General features: G+C 47.8%; 1 protein-coding gene across 1 annotated transcript in view; it reads left to right on the top strand.

Annotated features, from left to right (window-relative positions):
• The window catches only part of LOC145338604 (uncharacterized), a gene marked incomplete at its 5' end in the record, with an annotated part of 89,153 nt that overhangs the window by 32,412 nt on the left and 28,861 nt on the right, over window positions 1-27,880 (top strand). The window contains 5 exons of the mRNA XM_080182977.1: window positions 6,200-6,253; window positions 22,460-22,735; window positions 23,376-23,651; window positions 26,203-26,478; window positions 27,406-27,681. Of these exons, the coding sequence (XP_080039103.1) occupies window positions 6,200-6,253; window positions 22,460-22,735; window positions 23,376-23,651; window positions 26,203-26,478; window positions 27,406-27,681 (1,158 nt within the window). The remainder of the gene's footprint in view (window positions 1-6,199; window positions 6,254-22,459; window positions 22,736-23,375; window positions 23,652-26,202; window positions 26,479-27,405; window positions 27,682-27,880) is intronic.

Raw genomic sequence — 27,880 nt, 5'->3', positions numbered from 1 at the left:
AACTCCAGGGCCTGATGGCATTTATCTCAGGCTGCTTAGGGAGGTGAAAGATGAAATTGCTGGGCTTCTGATGCAAATCTTTGTCTCTTCTTTGGACACAGGTGAGGTCCCAGAGGACTGGAGGATAGCAAATGTGGTACCGCTGTTTAAAAAGGGCAGTAGGGATAACCCTGGTAATTATAAGCCGGTGAGTTTGACATCGGTGGTAGGAAAATTATTGGAAAAAATTCTTAGGGATACGATGTGTAAGCATTTGGAGCGTTGCGATCTGATTAGGGATACGCAACATGGCTTTGTTCAGGGGAGGTCTTCCCTTACGAATCTGGTAGAATTTTTTGACGAGGTGACAAAAACAGTTGACTATGGACGAGCCGTTGATGTTGTCTATATGGATTTCAGTAAGGCGTTTGACAAAGTCCCTCACGGTAGGCTGGTAGAAAAGGTTAAGGCACATGGGATACAGGGACAGGTATCTAGATGGATTGAAAACTGGCTGGGCAACAGGAGACAGAGAGTAGTAGTGGAAGGGTCCTTTTCTGGCTGGAGGTCGGTCACCAGTGGTGTGCTGCAGGGCTCAGTATTGGGACTTCTCTTTGTAATATATATGAATGACTTGGAAGAGGGAGTAGGAGGTGTGATCAGCAAGTTTGCTGATGACACCAAGATGGCAGGTTTGGCGGATACTGAGGCGGATTGTCAGGTGACACAGCAGGATATAGATAGGTTGGTATACCGGGCAAATAGATGGCAGATGGAATTTAATCCTGACAAATGCGAGGTGATGCATTTTGGAAGGAATAATGCAGAGAGGAGTTACGTGATAAAAGGTAGACCGATTAAGAGTATAGAAATACAGAAGGACCTGGGAGTGCAGGTCCCTCTGTATTTCTCTGACGGTGTCAACACAGGTAGAGAAGGTTGTGAAGAAAGCTTATGGAATGCTAGCCTTTATAGGAAGGGGTATAGAGTACAAGAGCTGTCGTCTAATGCTTCATTTGTACAGAACGTTGGTTAGACCGCATTTGGAGTACTGCGTCCAGTTCTGGTCACCTTACTACCGGAAGGACATGGAGACCCTGGAGAGAGTGCAGAGGAGGTTTACCAGGATGCTGCCTGGTACAGATGGACTGAGTTACGAGCTCCCAATTGTTAGCGCGAGTGGGCGAATCGACCACTACGGACTCAGGGTGAAGTCCAATAACGGCACAGCTTTATTTTCTTTTACATCGACGGAGAAGCGCAGTCAGGACATACAATCAGACTGTCCTGAAAGCGCTCTGTCCGTCCCTCGCAGCAGGCTATAGTTATACCTGAACTTCGGTGCAGTATGCGATTTAAATGCTAATACTTTATTTACAGTTTTCGACCTTAGCCATCCCGTCTCGATGTTTCCAAGTGTTGAGGAAATTGTTTTAGGTGTGTGTTAATTGTTTTGTCTGATTGGTTATTAATGGTCTAGAATCTCTGGGGTTTGAACCATAGGTGTGTCATTGATCTCAAAAGAGATTTTGAGGGGCCAGGAATGTTTCCTTAACTACGCTAATTTTAGGTGTCTCCGTGGGTTGTTTGACTGTTTTAAAGGTGCTGATTTTGATGGGCTGGGGATTTAGTTCCTGTAGGTGCCATCCTGTCCACCTTCCCTTATGTGCTAGCCCTCATTTCATTCTAAAAGCATGCTCTTGCCTACTGATCAGTGTCTGTTACTTTGTGATTTTTAGTGGAGAGACTCTGGGTGTAACTTTAGTCTGCTTCCATTTTGTGTGCCCAATTTCATCAAATTTGTTGTCCAATAACACCAATGAGATGTGCGACAGAGACACTGGGTGACAGTGAAAGGGGAGAGAGACTCTGGGTCACAATGAGAGCAAAGAACAAAATCAGCCCGGGAAACAGGCCCTTCGGCCCACAGAGCCCGTGCCGCCATCTCAACACCACCAGTCCCCCTCTCCACCCAATACCCTTGTCTAATGTTTTATGGCCATCCAGATTGAGGGAAACTAATTTAGGGACAATTTATTACTGCCAGTCAGCCTAACAGCACATCTTTGGGGTGTGGGAGGAAACCGGAGCTCCCGGAGAAAACCCGCGCAAGCACGGGGAGAATGTGCAAACTCCCACAGACACCGGCCCAAATCCATGTGTCTGCACAGCAAACAGTGATAGTCACTGAGCTGTCGTCTTGCCCAATATCTGGTCCAGTTTAGGCACACACGAATGACATGAAGCACTAGGCCAATCTTGAACAATCAAGAGCAGCCCAAGTACGACCCATCGTGTGTATGCCCCTTGTTGGACACGAGGCGGACCGACTTAAAACCTGTGAATGTAAAGAAAAAAAAAATTATTGTACCATATCCATTTACCTTACCAGGGACGCCCCAATGCTAATGACCCTTATTTAAAACAATCTCCGATATCCACCCATCTCCAACCCACTCATGTGCCTGTCTAAGTTACTCTTAAATGACTCTAGCGTGTTTGTCTCCACCACCTTACTGAGCAGAGCATTCCATACCCCCACTACCCTCTGTGTGAAAAACCTTCCTCTAATATCTGTGTTGTACCTCTCCCCCCTCACCTTAAGCCCGTGGCCCCTCGTACTGTGTGTCTCTAACATAGGAAATAGCTTACCTCTGTTTCCCCTATCTATACTATATATACATATATATATGTATACTACATATCTAGTTTGGGGGAGTTTAAGAGATCCGTGGATAGGTTTATATATGTATGTGTATATATATGGATAGGTTTATGGATGGAAAGGGATTGGTTTAGGTTAGAGGGTCATTGCTTTTTAACTGGTCGTCGCAACATCGTGGGCCGAAGGGCCTGTTCTGCGCTGTAATGTTCTGTGTTCTATACCCTTCATAATCTTATATACGTCTATCAGATCCCCCCTGAATCACTGTCTTTCAAGGGAAAACAGCCCCACTTTGCTCAATCTTTCCTTATACCCCAGTCCTTCCATACCAGGCAACATCCTGGTAAACCTCCTCTGCACTCTCTCCAGAGTCTCCACGTCCTTCCGGTAGTAAGGTGACCATAACTGGATGCAGTACTCGAAATGCGGCCTAACCAACGTTCTACACAACTGCAACATTAGACTCTAGCTCTTATATTCTATATCCCTTCCTATAAAGGCTAACATACCATAAGCTTTCTTTACCACACTCTCCACTTGCACTGCCACCTTCAAAGACTTGTGCACTTGCACCCCCAGGTCTCACTGCGATTCTGTACTCCTGATGGGCTTACCCTTTATCATATAACTCCCCCCTACATTATTCCAGCCAAAATGCATCACCTCACGTTTATCCGGATTAAACTCCATTTGCCATGTATCTGCCCAATATACCAGCCGATCAATATCCCGTTGTATTGCCAGACACAGCTCCTCACTGCCCGCCAATCCAGCCATCTTGGTGTCATCAGCAAATTTGCTGATCACACCACCTACTCTCGCTTCCAAATCATTTATGTACACTACAAAGAGAAGAGGTCCCAGTACTGAGCCCTGCGGCACACCACTAGTGTCAGACCTCCAGCTAGAAAAGGACCCCTCCACAACTACTCTCTGACTCGTCTTAGCAAGCCAGTCCTCAACCCATCTCGATACCTGGCCACGTATCCCATAAGCTTTAATCTTTTAAGAAATAGGAGCAGGAGTAGGCCATCTGGCCCTTCGAGCCTGCCCTGCCATTCAACAAGATCATGGCTGATCTGTCGCGGCTCAGTTCCACTTTCCCGCCCTCTCCCCATAACCCTTAATCCCCTCTCTTATCAAGAACCCATCAACCCGCTTCTTAAAAATATTTAGCGAGGCAGCCTCCACCACTTCAACGGGCAGAGAATTCCAGAGATTCACCACCCTTTGAGTGAAGAAGTTCCTCCTCAACTCCGTTCTAAAACGCACCCCCTTTATCTTGAGGCTGTGCCCCCTAGTCCTACTGTCTTTTTTGAGCGGGAAGAGTCTCTCCACCTCTATCCTATCCATCCCATTCATCATCTTATACGTCTCAATGAGATCTCCCCTCATTCTTCTAAACTCTAACGAGTACAAGCCTAGTTTATTCAGCCTCCCCTCATAGCTCAACCCCCTCAACTCCGGTATCAGCCTAGTAAACCTCCTCTGCACTCCCTCCAAGGCCAAAATATCCTTGCGCAGGTGCGGCGCCCAAAACTGCACACAGTACTCCAGCTGCGGCCTCACCAATGCCCTATACAGCTGCAGCAAGACCTCCCTACTTTTATATTCAATCCCCCTCGCTATGAAGGCCAGCATCCCATTCGCCTTCCTGACCACCTGCTGCACCTGCAGGCTGGGTTTTTGCGACTCATGCACAAGGACCCCGAGGTCCCTCTGCACCGTCACCTGCTGCAGTTTTTCGCCACGTAAGTAATAGTCCTTCCTACCATTATTCCTACCAAAGTGGACCACCTCACACTTGCCAACATTAAATTCCATTTGCCATTTCCTGGCCCATTCGCCCAGCCTATCTAGATCCTTCTGCAGACTCTCCACACCCTCCGCACAATTTGCCGTTTCCCCCAATCTTGGTGTCATCAGCAAATTTTGACACCCTACACTCGGTTCCCTCCTCCAGATCATCTATATAAATGGTAAATAGCTGAGGCCCCAGCACCGACCCCTGGGGCACCCCACTAGTCACCAACCGCCAATCCGAATAGCACCCATTGACCCCAACTCTCTGCCTCCTATTTGACAACCAATCCTCTATCCACGCTAACACCCTACCCCCAACTCCATGTCCCCTGACCTTCTGCAGTAACCTCCTGTGAGGTACCTTGTCAAACGCCTTCTGAAAATCCAGAAAGACCACATCCACCGGCTCTCCTCTATCCACCGCCCTAGACACATCCTCATAGAACTCCGGTAAATTTGTCAGACACGACTTCCCTTTAATGAAACCGTGTTGCGTCCGCCCTATCAAGCAATTCCCTTCAAGATGCCTCGCAATTTCCTCCTTAATGACGGATTCTAACATTTTACCTACCACAGATGTTAAACTAACCGGCCTATAATTCCCCGCCTTTTGCCTGGCACCCTTCTTAAACAACGGCGTAACATTAGCCGTTTTCCAATCTTCCGGCACTTCCCCGGAATCCAGCGACGTCTGGAAAATAACCACCAACCATCTTTTCTACCAACCTACCACAGTGAGAGGAAAGAGACACTGGGTCACAGTGAGAGGGGAGAGACACTGGGTCACAGGGTGGGGGGAAAGACACTGGGTCACAGTGAGAGGGGAGAGAGACACTGGGTCACAGTGAGAGGGGAGAGAGACACTGCGTCACAGTGAAATGGAAGAGACACTGGGTCACAGTGAGAGGGGAGAGAGACACTGGGTCACAGTGAGAGGGGAGAGAGACACTGGGTCACAGTGAGAGGGGAGAGAGACACTGGGTCACAGTGAGAGGGGAGAGACACTGCGTCACAGTGAGAGGGGAGAGAGACACTGGGTCACAGTGAGAGGGGAGAGAGACACTGGGTCACAGTGAGAGGGGAGAGAGACACTGGGTCACAGTGAGAGGGGAGAGAGACACTGGGTCGCAGTGAGAGGGGAGAGAGACACTGGGTCACAGTGAGAGGGGAGAGAGACACTGCGTCACAGTGAGAGGGGAGAGAGACACTGGGTCACAGTGAGAGGGGAGAGAGGCACTGGGTCACAGTGAGAGGGGAGAGAGACACTGGGTCACAGTGAGAGGGGAGAGAGACACTGGGTCACAGTGAGAGGGGAGAGAGACACTGGGTCACAGTGAGAGGGGAGAGAGACACTGGGTCACAGTGAGAGGGGAGAGAGACACTGGGTCACAGTGAGAGGGGAGAGAGACACTGGGTCACAGTGAGAGGGGAGAGAGACACTGGGTCACAGTGAGAGGGGAGAGAGACACTGGGTCACAGTGAGAGGGGAGAGACACTGGGTCGCAGTGAGAGGGGAGAGAGACACTGCGTCACAGTGAGAGGGGAGAGAGACACTGGGTCACAGTGAGAGGGGAGAGACACTGGGTCACAGTGAGAGTGGAGAGAGACACTGGGGAACAGTGAGAGGGGAGAGACATTGCTTCTGATGGGACAGCTCCAGGGAAATCTTCCAATCCTTTTGCACTGCTGTGACGTTTCATTGAAACATGCGATTTGCTGCTCAGTGTTATCTGTTTATCTTTTTGCCGACAGTTACTCTCCGAATCCGTTGAGAAATACTCAGTGCAGATTGAAACACCACTGCAGGTGAGTCATGGGTAAAGTTCATCGCAGAAAAATCAACACAGTACGAACTGCAAGGACTGAGAGACACCAGTCACTGTACAGATATCTCCCTGAGAGAGAGAGAGGGGACTGAGAGACGCCAGTCAGTGTACAGATATCTCCCTGAGAGAGAGAGAGAGGGGACTGAGAGACACCAGTCAGTGTACAGATATCTCCCTGAGAGAGGGGACTGAGAGACACCAGTCAGTGTACAGATATCTCCCTGAGAGAGAGAGAGAGGGGACTGAGAGACACCAGTCAGTGTACAGATATCTCCCTGAGAGAGAGGGAGGGGACTGAGAGACACCAGTCAGTGTACACATATCTCCCTGAGAGAGAGAGAGAGGGGACTGAGAGACACCAGTCAGTGTACAGATATCTCCCTGAGAGAGAGAGAGGGGACTGAGAGACACCAGTCAGTGTACACATATCTCCCTGAGAGAGAGAGAGAGGGGACTGAGAGACACCAGTCAGTGTACAGATATCTCCCTGAGAGAGAGAGAGGGGACTGAGAGACACCAGTCAGTGTACAGATATCTCCCTGAGAGAGAGTGAGAGAGAGGACTGAGAGACACCAGTCTGTGTACAGATATCTCCCTGAGAGGGAGGGGACTGAGAGATACCAGTCAGTGTACAGATATCTCCCTGAGAGAGAGAGAGAGGACTGAGAGACACCAGTCAGCGTACAGATATCCCCCTGAGAGAGAGTGAGAGAGAGGACTGAGAGACACCAGTCAGTGTACAGATATCTCCCTGAGAGAGAGTGAGAGGACTGAGAGACACCAGTCAGTGTAGAGATATCTCCCTGAGATAGAGAGAGGGGACTGAGAGGCACCAGTCAGTGTACAGATATCTCACTGAGAGAGAGAGAGGACTGAGAGACACCAGTCAGTGTACAGATATCTCCCTGAGAGAGGACTGAGAGACACCAGTCAGTGTACAGATATCTCCCTGAGAGAGGACTGAGAGACACCAGTCAGTGTACAGATATCTCCCTGCGAGAGAGAGAGGGGACTGAGAGACACCAGTCAGTGTCCAGATATCTCCCTGCGAGAGAGAGAGGGGACTGAGAGACACCAGTCAGTGTACAGATATCTCCCTGAGTGAGAGAGAGGGGACTGAGAGACACCAGTGAGTGTACAGATATCTCCCTGAGAGAGAGAGAGGACTGAGAGACACCAGTCAGTGTACAGATATCTCCCTGAGAGAGAGAGAGGGGACTGAGAGACACCAGTCAGTGTACAGATATCTCCCTGAGAGAGAGAGAGGGGACTGAGAGACACCAGTCAGTGTACAGATATCTCCCTGAGAGAGAGAGAGGACTGAGAGACACCAGTCAGTGTACAGATATCTCCCTGCGAGAGAGAGAGGGGACTGAGAGACACCAGTCAGTGTACAGATATCTCCCTGCGAGAGAGAGAGGGGACTGAGAGACACCAGTCAGTGTACAGATATCTCCCTGCGAGAGAGAGAGGGGACTGAGAGACACCAGTCAGTGTACAGATATCTCCCTGAGAGAGAGAGAGAGGACTGAGAGACTCCAGTCAGTGTACAGATATCTCCCTGAGAGAGAGAGAGAGGACTGAGAGACACCAGTCAGTGTACAGATATCTCCCTGAGAGAGAGAGGGGACTGAGAGACTCCAGTCAGTATACAGATATCTCCCTGAGAGAGAGAGAGGGGACTGAGAGACACCAGTCAGTGTACAGATATCTCCCTGAAAGAGAGAGAGGGGACTGAGAGACACCAGTCAGTGTACAGATATCTCCCTGAGAGAGAGAGAGGGGACTGAGAGACACCAGTCAGTGTACAGATATCTCCCTGAGAGAGAGAGAGAGGGGACTGAGAGACACCAGTCAGTGTACAGATATCTCCCTGAGAGAGAGAGAGAGGGGACTGAGAGACACCAGTCAATGTACAGATATCTCCCTGAGAGAGAGAGAGAGGGGACTGAGAGACACCAGTCAGTGCACAGATATCTCCCTGAGAGAGAGAGGGGACTGAGAGACAACAGTCAGTGTACAGATATCTCCCTGAGAGAGAGAGAGGGGACTGAGAGACACCAGTCAGTGTACAGATATCTCCCTGAGAGAGAGAGAGGGGACTGAGAGACACCAGTCAGTGTACAGATATCTCCCTGAGAGAGAGAGAGAGGGGACTGAGAGACACCAGTCAGTGTACAGATATCTCCCTGAGAGAGAGAGAGAGGGGACTGAGAGACACCAGTCAATGTACAGATATCTCCCTGAGAGAGAGAGAGAGGGGACTGAGAGACACCAGTCAGTGCACAGATATCTCCCTGAGAGAGAGAGGGGACTGAGAGACAACAGTCAGTGTACAGATATCTCCCTGAGAGAGAGAGGGGACTGAGAGACAACAGTCAGTGTACAGATATCTCCCTGAGAGAGAGAGAGAGGGGACTGAGAGACACCAGTCAGTGTACAGATATCTCCCTGAGAGAGAGAGAGGGGACTGAGAGACACCAGTCAGTGTACAGATATCTCCCTGAGAGAGAGAGAGAGGACTGAGAGACACCAGTCAGTGTACAGATATCTCCCTGAGAGAGAGATAGGGGACTGAGAGACACCAGTCAGTGTACAGATATCTCCCTGAGAGAGAGAGAGAGGACTGAGAGACACCAGTCAGTGTACAGATATCTCCCTGAGAGAGAGAGAGAGAGGACTGAGAGACACCAGTCAGTGCACAGATATCTCCCTGAGAGAGAGAGGGGACTGAGAGACACCAGTCAGTGTACAGATATGTCATGTGATTAACTGAAAAAAATGCATAAAGCTCTTCTGCGACTTCACAATTCACGTGGAAATCCAGTATATTTATTTTATGATGTTGTAATGGTATTAGTATTTGAGCGACGTAGCATAATGTTATGGGAAGCTGTGTTTTAATCTTATTCCCAATATCTGAGGAAGTTGAATACAGTAAAAGTTTTATTTTATGTTCTAATCATGACTGTAAAATCTTTGTTCATTGTTGTGAAAGCTCTCTAGTTCTCTAATCCCCTTTATGGAGTGGAATTCTGTCTGTAACCAGTCTGGCCTCCTTGTGACCCCAGCCCCATGCTCTCTGTCCGTTCCAGTCATTCCCAATATTTCCCCAACCACTCCAAGGTCAATTGAAAAGAATCAACCTCGGCGCTGGAACTGATAACTTCCCTGCAACTTCTTTCTTAAACATGGAGGGTCTTAATGACATTACTGTTACTAGAGAGGTGGTGCTCGACAGACTGGAGGGGCTGATTGTGGACAAGTCCCCAGGACTGGATGGAATGCATCCGAGGGTTCTGAAAGAAATGGCGGAGGTTATAGTGGATGCCTTGGTGGTTATTTTCCAGACGTCGCTGGATTCCGGGGAAGTGCCGGAAGATTGGAAAACGGCTAATGTTACGCCGTTGTTTAAGAAGGGTGCCAGGCAAAAGGCGGGGAATTATAGGCCGGTTAGTTTAACGTCTGTGGTAGGTAAAATGTTAGAATCCGTCATTAAGGAGGAAATTGCGAGGCATTTTGAAGGGAATTGCTTGATAGAGCAGACGCAACACGGTTTCATTAAAGGGAAGTCGTGTCTGACAAATTTACTGGAGTTCTATGAGGATGTGTCTAGGGCAGTGGATAGAGGAGAGCCGGTGGATGTGGTCTTTCTGGATTTTCAGAAGGCGTTTGACAAGGTACCTCACAAGAGGTTATTGCAGAAGGTCAGGGGACATGGAGTTGGGGGTAGGGTGTTAGTGTGGATAGGGGATTGGTTGTCAAATAGGAGGCAGAGAGTGGGGGTCAATGGGTGCTATTCGGATTGGCGGTTGGTGAGTAGTGGAGTGCCCCAGGGGTCGGTGCTGGGGCCTCAGCTATTTACCATTTATATAGATGATCTGGAGGAGGGAACCGAGTGTAGGGTGTCGAAATTTGCTGATGACACCAAGATTGGGGGAAACGGCAAATTGTGCGGAGGGTGTGGAGAGTCTGCAGAAGGATCTAGATAGGCTGGGCGAATGGGCCAGGAAATGGCAAATGGAATTTAATGTTGGCAAGTGTGAGGTGGTCCACTTTGGTAGGAATAATGGTAGGAAGGACTATTACTTACGTGGCGAAAAACTGCAGTAGGTGACGGTGCAGAGGGACCTCGGGGTCCTTGTGCATGAGTCGCAAAAACCCAGCCTGCAGGTGCAGCAGGTGGTCAGGAAGGCGAATGGGATGCTGGCCTTCATAGCGAGGGGGATTGAATATAAAAGTAGGGAGGTCTTGCTGCAGCTGTATAGGGCATTGGTGAGGCCGCAGCTGGAGTACTGTGTGCAGTTTTGGGCGCCGCACCTGCGCAAAGATATTTTGGCCTTGGAGGGAGTGCAGAGGAGGTTTACTAGGCTGATACCGGAGTTGAGGGGGTTGAGCTATGAGGAGAGGCTGAATAAACTAGGCTTGTACTCGTTAGAGTTTAGAAGAATGAGGGGAGATCTCATTGAGACGTATAAGATGATGAATGGGATGGATAGGATAGAGGTGGAGAGACTCTTCCCGCTCAAAAAAGACAGTAGGACTAGGGGGCACAGCCTCAAGATAAAGGGGGGGGCGGTTTAGAACAGAGTTGAGGAGGAACTTCTTCACTCAAAGGGTGGTGAATCTCTGGAATTCTCTGCCCGTTGAAGTGGTGGAGGCTACCTCGCTAAATATTTTTAAGAAGCGGGTTGATGGGTTTTTGATAAGAGAGGGGATTAAGGGTTATGGGGAGAGGGCGGGAAAGTGGAACTGAGCCACGACAGATCAGCCATGATCTTATTGAATGGCGGGGCAGGCTCGAAGGGCTAGATGGCCTACTCCTGCTCCTATTTCTTATGTTCTTATGTTCTTATCTGAGTCTTCTCACAGACTGATACTCGTCTCAAATCCTCGTCCAGCAACAGCCTGACATATTCAGATTCACAGAATTATAGCTTTCAGATAATGTCCCAGACACCACCATCACGAATCCTGGGTATGTCCCTTCCCATCAGTCAGCCAGTTTCAGCAGTTGTTGCCCTACCGTGGGACACAGTCTGGACGGATTTTTCCAGGCAGTGTCAACACTCATTCTGGACCCCATGCCCTCTCGTGGCATTAGGTCAAACTTGGATAAAGAAATTTTCTGCTGATTACTGTGTACTATCCACCCAACACCGCCCTCAATTGAGGAATCAGTACTCTTACTCCAGGGATAGCACTGTGGCTAGCACTGCTGTCTCACAGCACCAGGAACTCAGTTTCAATTCTGGCATTCATTGACTGTCTGCGTGGAGTTTGCATGTTCTCCGTCTGCCTGTGTGGCTTTCCTCCCACTCCAAAGACCCGCAGGTTTGGGCGGATTGGCCATGCTAAATTGTCCCTTAGTGTCCAAAGACCCACAGGTTAGGGTGGATTGGCCGTGCTAAATTGTCCCTTAGTGTCCAAAGATGTGTAGGTTAGGGTGGATTGGCCATGCTAAATTGTCCCTTAATGTCCAAAGATGTGTAGGTTAGGGTGGATTGGCCATGCTAAATTGTCCCTTAGTGTCCAAAGATGTGTAGGTTAGGGTGGATTGGCCATGCTAAATTGTCCCTTAATGTCCAAAGATGTGTAGGTTAGGTGGATTGGCCATGCTAAATTGCCCCTTAGTGTCCAAAGATGTGTAGGTTAGGGTGGATTGGTCATGCTAAATTGTCCCTTAGTGTCCAAAGATGTGTAGGTTAAGGTAAGTCAGCACGGTTACAGGAATAGGGTGGATAGTTGGGCCTCAGTAAGATGCTTTTTTGGAGAGTCTGTGCAGACTTGACAGTGGCTTGTGAGCACCACTACAGACTGATCTGGTCAGCTCCTAAAGGACATTGTTGCTCGGCTGGGTCTACAGCAGGTGGTGAGTGAACCAACAAGAGGGAAAAACATCGTTGATAACATCCTCTGCCAACCTGCCTGCCACAGATGCATCTTCCATGGCATTGTCAGTAAATAGTGATCACTGCACAGTCCTTGTGGAGAGGAGTCCCATCTCCACATTGAGAATAACCTCCATCATGTTGTGTGGCACTATCTCCGTGCTAAATGGGACAGACTTTGCACCAATCTAGCAACTCAAGACTGGGTATCCATGAGGCACTGTGGGCCATTAGGAGCAATGGAACTGTGCCCCAGCACAACCTGTAGCCTCATGGCCTGGCATATCCCCCACTCAACCATTAGCATCAAGCCAGGGGATCAACCCTGGTTCAATGGAGAGAGAAGGAGGGCGTGCCAGGAGCAGCAGCAGGCATAACTAAACATGAGGTGTCAACCTGGTGAAGCTCCCAAACAGGACTACTTGCATATCAAATGGCAAAATAGTAAATGGTATTCAGAGCTAAGTGATCCCACAACCAACAGATCAGATCTAACCTCGACAGTCCCTCCACATCCAGTCATGAATGGTGGTGGACAATTAAACAGCTCACTGGAGAAGGAGGATTCACAAATATCCCCATCCTCAATGACAGGGGATATAACATAAGGCTGAAGCATTCACAGCAACCTTTCACCAGAAGTGGATGATGCCTCTCAGCCTCCAGTGGTCCCCAGCATCACAGATGTCAGTCTTCAGCTAATCTGATTCACTCTACGTGATGTGAAGAAACAGCGAAAAACACTGTAAACTGTAATGGGCCGTGACAATATTGCATCAATAGTGCTGAAACCTTATCCCCAGAACTTGCCACTCCCCTGGCCAACCTCTTCCAGATGTGGGAATGCCGGCGTTGGACTGGCATAAACACAGTAAAAAGTCTGACAACACCAGGTTTTAGTCCAACCGATTTATTTGATAATACTCACAAGCTTTCGAGGGGACTGCCTCTTTGTCAGGTGAATGGAGAGTTCTTCCAGTACAGCTCCAAATACTGGCATCTACCCAACAATGTGGAAAATTTCCCAGGGATGTTCTGTACACAAAAAGCAGGACAAATCCAATCTGACCAATTATTACCCCATCAGGGGTACAGATTCATCAGCTGAGGGGGACAGTGATCAGCTGTAGGTTTCTTTGTCCATGTTTCATCTGGAGCCTCGAGGCGTCTGGGGATCCAGAGTCATTGTTGAGAACTCCCAGGGCAATTCCCTCTTGATTGTATACCAGTGTGCTGCATCACCTCTGCTGGGTCTGTCCATCCATTGGTACAGGACATGCCCAGGAACAGTGATGGTGTTGTCTGGGGTGTTATCTGTACGGTATGATTTTCTGAATAGGACAGTGTCAGGCTATTTCCAGACTGGTCTGTGATGTAACTCTCCCACTTTTGGTACAAGCTCCAGAAAATAGTCAGGGGGAATTTGCACAGTTGACAAGGCCTGGATCAGGAGTCACATTTAGGATGGCACAGAACATTCATCAACCAGATGAGTTTTTAAAACAATCCACGGTGCTTTCGCAATTATCATTAGACTTTGTTCAAGAATTTTATTGAATGTCAAATTCCACAATCTGCCACAGTGGGATTCAAACCTGGTTCCCAGAGCTGTGTAGTCCAACAACAATACCATAATGCCACTGCCTTTGATGCACCTTATTTCAACATCAAACCTACTTGGTAAGCAAATTAATCGGTCACTATTTACAAGTTTGATGATGAAACCAATCTTATAGAATTTGGAAATGAAAGAATTAAACACGTATATTTCATTTCCAAATTAGCTTGCAGAAGACCGTGGAAGAGAATCACACACAGAATAACTTATTTACGTATCTTAGTAGGCTTTATCCTCCAGATCCATTTGTGAAATGGATCCAGTCAAATGGATTCCATTTGCTTGAGGTCCTTGTTGAGAAGTGTGAAATCCATCAGAGGGTTTATAAATAGGGCCCGAGCTATTCGCTCACCCTGGTAGATTCATGCTGAAATGGGGTTAAGCAGCAACACAAGAGGTCAAACTGACTGATTTATGTTCCAAAATGCTGCATAGTTAACTGTCAGTCAACATCAACCAGAGCCTCTTCCGTTGCAACACCACCGTCAACCAATCAGCACTTTCTTCTAATACAATATTATAATAACTCCAGGAGGCAGCAGTGAAGAGGATCCATTGCTTTTATTACACAAAATGAAAATAACTAAGAATACAAGCCTGTGATGAACACAACAAGTTCCAACTGGGACTATAAGGTTAATGGACCCTCTCAGAGTCTTGCTTTATACAGAGTTTGGTGTACAAGCTCCACCTGATTGGTTAATTATCAAACCCCAGGGAGCTCATATTCAATGTCATATTCCATTTGTTTCTGTAAATGTCTTAAATTCCCTACTGGTAAATGGGGTTCTGTCGTTCATCATTAAAACTTCTGGGATTCTGGGGGTACTAAAGGATTGCTGTAGTCTCACTACCGTGTTTTGTGATGATGCAGTGATCCAGTGCACCTCCATCTATTCAGAGAAGGCATCCATTAACAGCAAAAATATGGAGCAAAGTCCACCTGTGTCCTGACCCATGGCATTCCTGGCTATTCCCAGGATGGAGGGAAGCTGCCTTCTGGTATTTCTGGCACATTCTACCTGTTTTTTACCATCTTCTCTATGTCCCCATCAGTTCCAGACCACCAGACGTGGCTTCTCACCAGCAGCTTCATTTCTGATACACCTGGATAGGCCTTTGAGCAGCACGTGGGATAACTACCCAGGCTTCCCATAGGATAATGTCATCTTCTATGCTTCATTTTGGGTATTTGTAGCACACGGCTTCAAGTCTTGTGTTGGACTTTCCTACATTCCTCTGTTTAATATCATGTGGCTTAGGTTCGCCAATGTGGGACTGTTTTGAGTCCAAGTCTTGATGTATTTTGTTGAAATTGGCAACATATCCATAAAATTTAACGTTATCATGACGTTGACAATTTTTGGTGGTGATGGAAAGCTTGTGGGCAAAGGTAAGTGACTCTGAGAGTGCTGCCTGGCTGGGTGAGAGCTCTTTTGGTATTGGGGAGTTGAGGTGGTAAGTTATCAGGTGCTAAGTAATCATTAAACTTGCTTTCAGGATTTGCTAAATTAATTGGGAATTGAAAAGCTGCACTGAAACAGGAGTCAGTTGATTCAATTCTCAACTGAAACTCTGGCTGACTAATTGGACAATTGGTTCAAAGCAGTTTCAGGGGTTTGTAAGTGGAAACCTGTAAATTTAGTGGCCCGTAATAAGTGTTGCACTGCCTGCACAATGAGTGTTGCCTGGCAGTGTGAGCATGCTTTTGGAATTGGGTGCAAACAATCTACAGGAAGCGGCACCTCCTCACAGCAACAGCTGGATGCACTTAGGAGCAGGCAGGTGGCAGAAAGCATCAGAGGTGGGAGTTACAGAGACGTGGTCACACCCAAGATGCAGGCAGATTGATGGGTGACTGCTAGAAAGAGCAGGCAGTCAGTGTGGGAATCCCCCATGGATGTCCCCCTCTCTAACAGGGAGACCGCTTTGGATACTGTTGGGGAGATGGCCTTTCCGGGGAAAATAACAGCAGCAGCCAGTGTAATGGCACCATGGCTGGCTCTGTTGTTCAGCAGGGAGGGTTATAGAAATCACAGAAACCCTACAGTGCAGAAAGAGGCCATTCAGTCCATCGAGTCTGCACCGACCACAATCCCATCCAGGCCCTACCCGTCTATCCCTATATATTTTACCCACTAATCCCTCTAACCTACCGATCTCAGGACACTAAGGGACAATTCAGCATGGCCAATCCACCCTAACCTACACATCTTTGGACACTAAGGGACAATTTAGCACGGCCAATCCACCCTAACCTACACATCTTTGGACACTAAGGGACAATTTAGCATGGCCAATCCATCTAACCCACACATCTTTGGACACTAAGGGGACAATTTAGCATGGCCAATCCACCCTAACCTACATATCTTTGGACGCTAAGGGGACAATTTAGCACGGCCAATCCACCCTAACCTACACATCTTTGGACACTAAGGGACAATTTATCATGGCCAATCCCCCCTAACCTACACATCTCAGGACACTAAGGGACAATTTATCATGGCCAATCCACCCTAACCTACCCATCTCAGGACACTAAGGAACAATTTAGCACAGCCAATCCACCCTAACCTACACATCTTTGGACACTAAGGGACAATTTATCATGGCCAATCCACCCTAACCTACACATCTTTGGACACTAAGGGACAATTTATCATGGCCAATCCACCCTAACCTACCCATCTCAGGACACTAAGGAACAATTTAGCACAGCCAATCCACCCTAACCTACACATCTTTGGACACTAAGGGACAATTTATCATGGCCAATCCACCCTAACCTACACATCTTTGGACACTAAGGGGCAATTTAGCATGGCCAATCCACCCTAACCTACATGTCTTTGGGCACTAAGGGACAATTTAGCATGGCCAATCCACCCTAACCTACACATCTTTTGGACTGTGGGAGGAAACGTGAGCACCCAGAGGAAACCCACACAGACACGGGGAGAATGTGCAGACTCCACACAGACAGTGACCCGAGCCGGGAATCGAACCCGGGTCCCTGGAGTTGTGAGGCAGCAGTGCTAACCCACTGTGCAGCCGTGCTGGTTCGAAGCACAGAAGAGCAATAGTCACAAGGGACTCCATAGTCAGAGGCACAGATTTGGCAGCACAGCACCAGGGACCCGGGTTTGATTCCCGGCTTGGGTCACTGTCTGTGCAGAGTCTACACATTCTCCCCATGTCTGTGTGGGTTTCCTCCGGGTGCTCCGGTTTCCTCCCACAATCTGGAAGACGTGTGGGTTAGGGTAGATTGGCTATGCTAAACTCTCCCTCCGTGTACCTGAACAGGCACCAGAATGTGGCGACTAGGAGATTTTCACAGTCACTTCTTTGCAATGTTAATGTAAGCCTACTTGTGACACTAATAAATAAACTTCCAAGCTTTAAATTTAAATAGGTACTTCTGTAGTTGTGAAAGTGACTCCAGGATGATGTTTTGCCTCCCGAGTGCCAGTATCCTGGATCTCACTGAACGGCTGCAGGACACCCTGAAAGGGGTGGGGGTGTGGGGGTGGTGATAAGGCAGAGTAATGGTATATGTTGGCACCAATGATCTAGGTATAAAGAGGGGTGAGGTCTTGCACCAAAGATTCAGGGAGTTAGACAATAGACTAAAGAGCAAGACCCCTCAGGTTGTAATATCTGGAGTACTCCCAGTGCTACGAGTTAGTGAGTACAGAAATAGGAGAATAGCACAGAAGAATGCCTCGCTTAAGAGTTGGTGCAGGAGGGAGGGTTTTAGATTCCAAGACCACTGGGACCATTTTGGGGAAGGTGGGACTTATACAAGAGGGACTGTCTACATCTAAACCAGAGTGGGACTAACATCCTTGCTGGTGGGTTTGCTAGTGTTGTTGGGAAGAGTTTAAACTAGTGTGGCCAGGGAAGGAAACTCAGTCTGTTAGGAGGAGATACACTCCAACATCGAAAAGCAATCAGGCCAGAGGGAACACAAGAAAACTTCTGAGCTCAGTACGTAGAGGATCCAACAAGGGAAGGAGCTGGGCTGGACCTAATTCTGAGGAATGATGCTGGGCAGATGGTTGATGTGTTCGTGGGGGGAGCATTTTGGTGATAGTGATCACAACATGCTTCAATTTAAATTTGTTATGGACAAAGAAATGTACAAGTTGTAGGAAAAGGTTTTAGACTGGGGGAGAGTAGATTTTAACAAAATTAGGCAGGATCTGGCCAAGGTAGACTAGAACCAGTTACTTGTGAGGAAATCAACAGAAGAACAGTAGGGGATGTTCAAAGATGAAATGGGGAGTGTGCAGGCCCAGCAGGAAGGTGTGATAAACCCAGAGAACCATGGATAAACCCAGAGACATCCAGGATACAATGAGAAGGAAAAGAGAAAAGTTTTTAACAAGTATAACGGGAGTAAGTCTGCAGAGGCATTAGTGGAGTACAGAAAGTGCAGGATGGAGCTTAAGAAATCAATTTGGATAAAAAGAGGGGACATGAGAAAGCTCTGGCTGGTAAAAATAGGGAAAATCATATGATATTTATAACAATGGGAAGAGGATAACTAGGGAAAGAGTAGGCCTCATTAGGGACCAAGGGAGAAATCTATGAGTAGAGGCAGAGGACATTGGTAGGGTGTTGAACAAATATTTCACATCTATCTTCAGCCGTGAGAATGAGGAGGGAGTTATGGAACTCAGATAGAGAGACTGTGAGGCTTCAGAGAAAATTATCACAGGGAGTGAGAAGGTATTGGCGGGGCTTAAAGTGGACAATCTCCAGGTCTGTATGAAATGTGTCCCAGGCTGTTGTGGCAGGCAAGGGAGGAGATTGCAGTGGGGAGGTGCCAGAGGACTAATCTGGGACCTCACACTCGACGAGGGTGAACTTGTACCCTGTAGTTTTCTTTGATTAAATAAAAGCCACCACAACGTCTTCGACACCCCACACAGACTGGGTGGTAAAACACGAAGGGCCGTTCGATCAATTTAGAAATTTTATGAAGCATTTGAGAGCGGGAGGTCTGAAGCTAATAAAACGACACGAGCCTCAGGCCTCTTATCTTTTCTCAGCTGGTGCCCTGTATTCATATCCCAGCAACAACGTGAGGAGCGCTGCTGGGTGTTTCCATGATTACAGGTTCATGGGTCAACGACCATTCCCTTTCTTTCCACCCCCCCTCCCTCTTATTGGCCGTTATGGATGTACTGAGGGTGTTTATGGGCAACTGATTGACCCAGTTAGAGCTGGGTTAACCCCGGAGAGGCAGGCAGTCAGAGCAAGGTCAGACAGGGTGCAGACGCTGTGACCCGGTACAGTCTGAGTGCGGTGACCGGATCATCTCCCGGAGAGAGGCCAGCTGCTCGGCATTTCTTCTCCCTGAGATCTTTCTGTGTAATGGGCCAGGGCTGTAAGTGAAGGGCCTTCCACCCGTGGGCAGCAAATCGTTAGTAAACCAAGAGTAGAAGAAGAACCTTATCTGTTTACTGCTGCCTTGGAATTAATTGAGGATATTTCTTTATTCATTCTGTCTTTCCCTCAGCCCTGCTCTCTCACTCGCTCCTGGATGTCAGTCTATAATAAACACATTGTAGGAACCTATTGTAGATTGATGAGTGACACCCGGTTTATAAACATCAGGAGGTACAAGGACCTTTCATCGTTGGCTTGTTGGTTTGCACTCAGTTGCCTCGCTGGGGTCTTTTAAGAGACTTCTGGATGAGTACATGGGATTTAATGGGATTGAGAGTTACAAATAGTTCTATGGCCTGGTAGGTATGGATATGATCGGCACAACTTGTGGGCCGAAGGGCCTGTTTGTGCTGTAGTGTTCTATGTTCTATGTTCTAAAAGAACAGCTAATGTGGACCCACTATTTCAGAAAGTTATAGAGATAAACCAGGGAACTACAGACCAGCGAGTCTCACGTCAGGTGTTGGGAAACTACTGGAGAAGATTCTGAAGGAGAGAATCTATCTCCATTTGGAGAGGCAAGGTTTTGATCAGGGATTGTCAGAATGGTTTTGTCAGTGGGAGGTCATGCCTAACAAATTTGATTGAATTTTTTGAGAAGGTGACAAGGTGTGTAGAAGAGGGTAGTGCGGTTGATGTCGTTTACATGGATTTCAGCAAAGCCTTTGACAAGGTCCCACATGGGAGGCTTATTAAGATGGTGAATGCATATGGGATCCAGGGTGGTCTGACAAGGTGGATTCCTAATTGGCTAAGCGGCAGGAGGCAGAGGGTGGTGACAGAGGGCTGCTTTAGTGACCAGTGGCGTATCACAGCGATCCATATTGGACCCTCTGCTGTTCGTCATTGATATAAATGACATAGATTACCATGTGGGAAGTAGGATCAGTAAGTTTGCTGATGACACAAAGATCGGCTGGGTGGTTAACACTGAGTTTGAGTGTCCTCAGTTGCAGGAAGATAGAGACAAGGTGGCCAAATGGGTGGATAAATGGCAGATGGAATGAAAAGTGTGAGGTGATGCACTTTGGAAGGAGTAATTTGATAAGGAAGTATACTATTACAGGTCTGACACTGGGAAGTTCTGTGGGACAAAGGGATCTAGGCATGTTTGTCCACAGATCTCTGAAGGCAGAAAGGCAGGTTAACAGGATGGTGAAAAAGGCATACGGCACACTCGCCTTTATCAATCAGGGTATCGATTACAGAATCAGAGAGATCATGATGGAGTTGTATCGAACTCTGGTGAGGCCACAGCTGGAGCACTGTGTGCAGTTTTGGTTGTAGGAAGGACATGAACGCACTGGAGGGGCTGCAGAGGAGATTCACCAGGACACTGCCTGGGATGGAACATTGAAGTTACGAAGAGAAGTTGCGTAGGCTTATGTTGGTTCCTTTGGAGCAGAGAAGACTGAGGAACAACTTGATTGAGGTGTACAAGATTCTGAGGGACGTGGACAGAGTGGAGAGGGAGCAGCTGTTCCCCTCAGTCGAAGGGTCAGTTACGACAGGAACTGGACAGTTGCAAGTTGAAGATGACACGGCATTCCCAGAAAGTTTAAGATCAGAATGATTTCCCACCATTTTGCCGAACTCAAAGTTCTTGAACTCTGGACTTTAACCTGGTGTTGTGAGACTTCTTACTGAGTTTACCCCAGTCCAATGCCGGCATCTCCACATCATCTCCAGATACGTCAGACTTTTTATAGTACTGAATGTTGCAGCCCCACACGTAGTCAACAGAGTGAGCTATTACAGAGTATCTTCTATTTTGTTTGCTCAAAAGAAGCACCTCATTGTCTCATCATATTGCAGCTGGGCCTCAATACTCACATCGTACAGCTCCAAAGCTGAATGACATAGGCTTAACAGGATCTGAATAACAGATTTACCAAAAAGTTCCTTTTATCACATTTCCAATAGCATAACTCCATCAGCTGGCTGTGATGGAACCATGCTTTAATGCACTGTATGAAAATGCACAATAACCACAAGCCAGTGGTGAACAGAACAGCTCCCAACCAGCACGAGAAGGTTAATAGACCCTCTCAGGGTCTTGCTTTATATAGGGCTCAGGAGACAATCTCCACTGGGTAGATCCACTACCAATCTCCAGAGAGCTCTATTCAATCAGGCCGACAGAGAGGTCTATCAGTGATCCCCATGCAGATCAGAGGAGTTATCACAGATAGAAACTCTTGGTTTCCCCTCACAGTGACATTCTTGTGAGGAATATTGATGAGGGCCAAACAGAAAGCTTTGCCATCTCTATTTTCCCTGTGAATCTAAATGCCATTTCACTAAACATTTTTTCTTCACAGATGTGCAATACTTTATGGAACGTGAAACTAAGACAGGACAAAATACAAGAGTTTAAAAACTACATTCAAGATCAGGTAACAAAGTTCTGAATAGGTGACACAAAGTAGAATGTTACAATGCTCAGAGTGAATTACAAGGGTTCTGTGTGTTGACAGGTACAGTGCAGAGGGAAGGGTGCACTCAGTTCAACTTCGATCTCCAGCTGTCCTGCAAATGTTTGATATGGACAGTTTGACAGAGCTCTACTCTGTATCTAACCCCGTGCTGTACCTGTCCTGGGAGTGTTCGATGCGGACAGTGTAGAGGGAGCTTTACTCTGTATCTAACCCCATGCTGTACCTGTCCTGGGAGCGTTTGATGGGGGACAGTGTAGAGGGAGCTTTACTCTGTGTGTAACCCCGTGCTGTACCTGTCCTGGGAGTGTTTGATGGGGACAGTGTAGAGGGAGCTTTACTCTGTATCTAACACCGTGCTGTACCTGTCCTGGGCGTGTTTGATGGGGGAACAGTGTAGAGGGAGCTTTACTCTGTATCGAACCCCGTGCTGTACCTGTCCTGGGAGTGTTTGATGGGGACAGTGTAGAGGGAGCTTTACTCTGTATCTAACCCCCTGCTGTCCCTGTCCTGGGAGTGTTTGATGGGTGGACAGACGAGAGGGAGCTTTACTCTGTATTTAACCCCGTGCTGTACCTGTCCTGGGAGTGTTTGATGGGGACAGTATAGAGGGAGCTTTACTCTGTATCGAACTCCATGCTGTCCCTGTCCTGGGAGTGTTTGATGGGGGACAGTGTAGTGGGAGCTTTATTCTGTATCGAACCCCATGCTATACTCTGGGAGTGTTTAATGGGGACAGTATCGAGGGAGCTACATTGTCTCTCACACTATTTTGTGTCTTCCAGAAGCGAGATACAGAGGGTGTCTCGGAGAGGGTGAAGACCAGTCCACGTTCCATGCAGAGTGTCCTGATGGAGAAAGCCAATGCGCTGATGGATGATTTTCGGAAGAATATGAGAGTGAGCAAGGGGGATCAAATGAGAGAAGCTGCTGAGTTGGACAAGGTGTTGGAGAATGAACTGGAGAGCTTCTGTCAGAATTATCAAACAATGTTCACATTTGCAATTGAGGAACTGAAGAAGGGAAAGCTGGAAGAAATTCAAAGCTACTCTGAGAAACAGGTACAGCAGATCGATGAGGAATGGAACTGTAAATGTGACTGGGTCAAGGGAGCTTCATTCAAACCCTGTGCTATACCTGTCCTGGGACTGTTTGATGGGGGACAGTGCAGAGGGAGCTTTACTCTGTATCTAACCCCGTGCTGTACCTGTCCTGGGAGTGTTTGATGGGGACAGTGCAGAGGGAGCTTTACTCTGTATCTAACCCCGTGCTGTACCTGTCCTGGGAGTGTTTGATGGGGACAGTGTAGAGGGAGCTTTACTCTGTATCTAACCCCGTGCTGTACCTGTCCTGGGAGTGTTTGATGGGGACAGTGTAGAGGGAGATTTACTCTGTATCTAACCCTGTGCTGTACCTGTTCAGGGAGTGTTTGATGGGGGACAGTGTAGAGGGAGCTTTACTCTGTATCTAACCCCGTGCTGTACCTGTCCTGGGAGTGTTTGATGGGGACAGGATAGAGGGAGCTTTAGTCTGTATCTAACCCTGTGCCGTACCTGTCCTGGGAGTGTTTGATGAGGACAGTGTACAGGGAGCTTTACTCTGAATCTAACCCTGCACTGTACCTGTCCTGGGAGTGTTTGATGGGGAAAGGATAGATATAGACAATCCATCTATCTAACCTCTGCTTTGTATGTTTTCTAGATGCAATTTATTCATTGTAACTCCAGGACCATCACAAACACTCCAAACTCAATGAGGGATCTTTTGGAAAACTATTCCAATGTCCTGACAGACGATTTTCGACGTTCGCTGGGTGAAAGTGAGAAAGAACTGGAGCACGAGATATCTCAACTCATGAAGGATCTATCGGATGAGGTTGAGAACAGCATTCAGCATTTCACAAGCAAATTCAATTTCTTGATTCAGTCCCTGAAGGAGGAAAAAAGGCAAGATATTAAATGTTTCATCAATCAGAAGGTACTTCAGATTATAAATATGCCGTGATTATTCAGGCTGTATACTGTATCATATTTAATCATTTCTATCAATTGGGGCATGCCAGGACTGGGAGTGTTTGATGGGGGACAGTGTAGAGGGAGCTTTACTCTGTATCTAACCCCGTGCTGTACCTGTCCTGGGAGTGTTTGATGGGGGACAGTGTAGACGGAGCTTTACTCTGTATGTAACCCTGTGCTGTACCTGTCCTGGGAGTGTTTGATGGGGGACAGTGTAGAGGGAGCTTTACTCTGTATCCAAAGAGGTGGATGGGGGTAAGGCAGTGGACGTGGTGTATATGGATTTTAGTGAGGCGTTTGATAAGGTTCACCATGGTAGGCTTCTGCAGAAAATGCAGATGTATGGGATTGGGGGTGATCTAGGGAATTGGATCAGGAATTGGCTAGCGGATAGGAGACAGAGGGTGGTGGTTGATGGTAAATATTCATCATGGAGTTCGGTTACGAGTGGTGTGCGTCAGGGATCTGTTTTGGGGCCACTGCTGTTTGTAATTTTTATTAATGATCTGGATGAGGGTATAGTTGGGTGGATTAGTAAATTTGTTGATGACACCAAAGTCGGAGGTGTGGTAGATAGTGAGGAAGGGTGTCATAGTTTGCAGGAAGACTTAGACAGGTTGCAGAGCTGGGCCGAGAGGTGGCGGATGGAGTTTAATGCGGAGAAGTGTGACGTAATTCACTTCGGTAGGAATAACAGATGTGTCGAGTATAGGGCTAACGGGAGGACTTTGAATAGTGTGGATGAGCAGAGGGATCTAGGTGTATGTGTACATAGATCCCTGAAAGTTGGGAATCAAGTAGATAAGGTTGTTAAGAAGGCATACGGTGTCTTGGCGTTTATTGGTAGGGGGATTGAATTTAGGAGTCGCAGCGTTATGTTGCAACTGTACACAACTCTGGTGCGGCCGCACTTGGAGTACTGTGTGCAGTTCTGGTCCCCACATTACAGGAAGGATGTGGAGGCTTTGGAGAGGGTGCAGAGGAGGTTTACCAGGATGTTGCCTGGTATGGAGGAGAGGCTGAGGGATTTGGGGTTGTTTTCGCTGGAAAGAAGGTGGCTAAGAGGGGATCTTATTGAAACATATAAGATGATTAGAGGTTTAGATAGGGTGGATAGTAATAGCCTTTTTCCTCGGATGGAGAAATCTAGCACGAGGGGGCATGGCTTTAAATTAATGGGGGATAGTTATCGGACGGATGTCAGGGGTAGGTTCTTTACCCAGAGGGTGGTGAGGGATTGGAATGCCCTGCCTGCTGCAGTTCTAAAAGCGCCTAGTTTGGGGGCGTTAAAGAGATCCGTGGATAGGTTTATGGACGAAAAGGGAATGGTTTAGGTTAGTGGGTCATTGTTTTTTAACTGGTCGGCGCAACATTGTGGGCCGAAGGGCCTGTTCTGCGCTGTAATGTTCTATGTTCTATGTTCTAACCCCGTGCTGTACCTGTCCTGGGAGTGTTTAAAGGGGGAACAGTGTAGAGGGAGCTTTAGAACATAACATAAGAACATAAGAAATAGGAGCAGGAGTAGGCCATCTGGCCCTTCGAGCCTGCCCCGCCATTCAATAAGATCATGGCTGATCTGTCGTGGCTCAGTTCCACTTTCCTGCCCTCTCCCCATAACCCTTAATCCCCTCTCTTATCAAAAACCCATCAACCCGCTTCTTGAAAATATTTAGCGAGGCAGCTTCCACCACTTCAACGGGCAGAGAATTCCAGAGATTCACCACCCTTTGAGTGAAGAAGTTCCTCCTCAACTCCGTTCTAAAACGCCCCCCCTTTATCTTGAGGCTGTGCCCCCGAGTCCTGCTGTCTTTTCTGAGCGGGAAGAGTCTCTCCACATCTATCCTATCCATCCCATTCATCATCTTATACGTCTCAATGAGATCTCCCCTCATTCTTCTAAACTCTGACGAGTACAAGCCTAGTTTATTCAGCCTCTCCTCATAGCTCAACCCCCTCAACTCCGGTATCAGCCTAGTAAACCTCCTCTGCACTCCCTCCAAGGCCAAAATATCTTTGCGCAGGTGCGGCGCCCAAAACTGCACACAGTACTCCAGCTGCGGCCTCACCAATGCCCTATACAGCTGCAGCAAGACCTCCCTACTTTTATATTCAATCCCCCTCGCTATGAAGGCCAGCATCCCATTCGCCTTCCTGACCACCTGCTGCACCTGCAAGCTGGGTTTTTGCGACTCATGCACTCTGTATCTAACCCCGTGCTGTACATGTCCTGGGAGTGTTTGATGGGGGACAGTAAAGATGGAGCTTTAGTGTGTATCTAACCCTGTGCTGTACCTGTCCTGGGAATGTTTGATGGGGGGACAGTGTCGAGGGAGCTTTACTCTGTATCTAACCCCGTGCTGTACCTGTCCTGGGAGTGTTTGATGGGGGACAGTGTAGAGGGAGCTTTACTCTGTATCTAACCCCGTGCTGTACCTGTCCTGGGAGTGTTTGATGGGGGACAGTGTAGAGGGAGCTTTGGTTTCTGTAACAAGGTGTGTTTGTCACTTGATTAGGAAATAGAAGCAGATAACATTCTGGAAACAGTCAAGACCAGCCCACGTTCAATGCAGATCCTCCTGGATGAGAAATGTAAAGAGCTGGTGGATGATTTTAAACAACACCTGAGATTCAGCGAAGCAGACAGTGCGGGAGCAGTTAGTGAGTTGGAGGGAGACTTAATAAATAATATTCAAACTTTCACCAAGTCTTATCAGCTGGTGTTCCAGATGTCAATTGAAAAACTCAAGAAGGAAAAGCTGGAGGATTTACAAACTTACTGCAACGCACAGGTAATTGAGAGAAAACATTCAGCATTTGGGAATGGTCTGGAGTAGAAGGAGCTTCTCTCTGTATCTAACCCCGAGCTGTACCTGTCCTGGGAGTGTTTGATGGGGGGACAGTGTAGAGGGAGCTTTACTCTGTATCTAACCCCGTGCTGTACCTGTCCTGGGAGTGTTTGATGAGGGACAGTGTAGAGGGAGCTTTACACTGTATCGAACCCCATGCTGTACCTGTCCTGGGAGTGTTTGATGGGGGACAGTGTAGAGGGAGCTTTACTCTGTATCTAACCCCGTGCTGTACCTGTCCTGGGAGTGTTTGATGTGGACAGTGTCGAGGGAGCTTTACTCTCTATCTAATGCCGTGCTGCACCTGTCCTGGGAGTGTTTGATGGGGAACAGTGTAGAGGGAGCTTTACTCTGTATCTAACCCTGTGATGTACCTGTCCTGGGAGTGTTTGATGGGGGATAGTGTTGAGGGAGCTTTACTCTGTATCTGACCCCGTGATGGACCTGTCCTGGGAGTGTTTGATGGGGGACAGTGTAGAGGGAGCTTTACTCTGTATCTAACCCCGTGCTGTACCTGTCCCGGGAGTGTTTGATGGGGGGCAGTGTAGAGGGAGCTTTACTCTGTATCTAACCCCGTGCTGTACCTGTCCTGGGAGTGGTTGTTGGGGACAGTGTAGAGGGAGCTTTACTCTGTATCTAACCCCATGCTGTACCTGTCCTGGGAGTGTTTGATGGGGGACAGTGTAGAGGGAGCTTTATTCTGTAACGAACCCCGTGCTGTACCTGTCCTGGGAGTGTTTGATGGGGACAGTGTAGAGGGAGCTTTACTCTGTATCTAACCCCGTGCTGCACCTGTCCTGGGAGTGTTTGATGGGGGACACTGCAGAGGGAACTTAAGTCTCTGTAACAATATGTTTTTCTCTCAATTAGGAGATAGAAGCAGAGAACATCCTGGAAACAGTCAAGACCAGCCCACGTTCAATGCAGATTCTCCTGGAGGAGAAATGTAAAGAGCTGGTGGATGATTTTAAACAACACCTGCGATTCAGTGAAGCAGAGAGTGCTGGAGCAGTTAGTGAGTTGGAGGGAGACTTAACAAATAATATTCACAAATTCACCAAGTCTTATCAGCTGGTGTTCCAGATGTCAATTGAAAAACTCAAGAAGGAAAAGCTGGAGGATTTTCAAATTTTCTGCAACAAACAGGTAATTAAGAGAAAACATTCAGAATTTGGGAATGGTCGAGTGTAGAAGGAGCTTTACTCTGTATCACACCCTGTGCTGTACCTGTGCTGGGAGTGTTTGATGGGGGGACAGTGTAGAGGGAGCTTTACTCTGTATCTAACCCCGTGCTGTACCTGTCCTGGGAGTGTTTGATGGGGGGACAGTGTAGAGGGAGCTTACT

This window comes from Carcharhinus amblyrhynchos, unplaced genomic scaffold (genome assembly GCF_965287045.1).
Source record: "Carcharhinus amblyrhynchos unplaced genomic scaffold, sCarAmb.v2.hapA chromosome_105, whole genome shotgun sequence".
In the NCBI taxonomy this organism is placed as follows: domain Eukaryota; kingdom Metazoa; phylum Chordata; class Chondrichthyes; order Carcharhiniformes; family Carcharhinidae; genus Carcharhinus; species Carcharhinus amblyrhynchos.
Note: the sequence above shows the minus strand (reverse complement) of the source record. Positions and strands in the feature narration are given on the sequence as shown.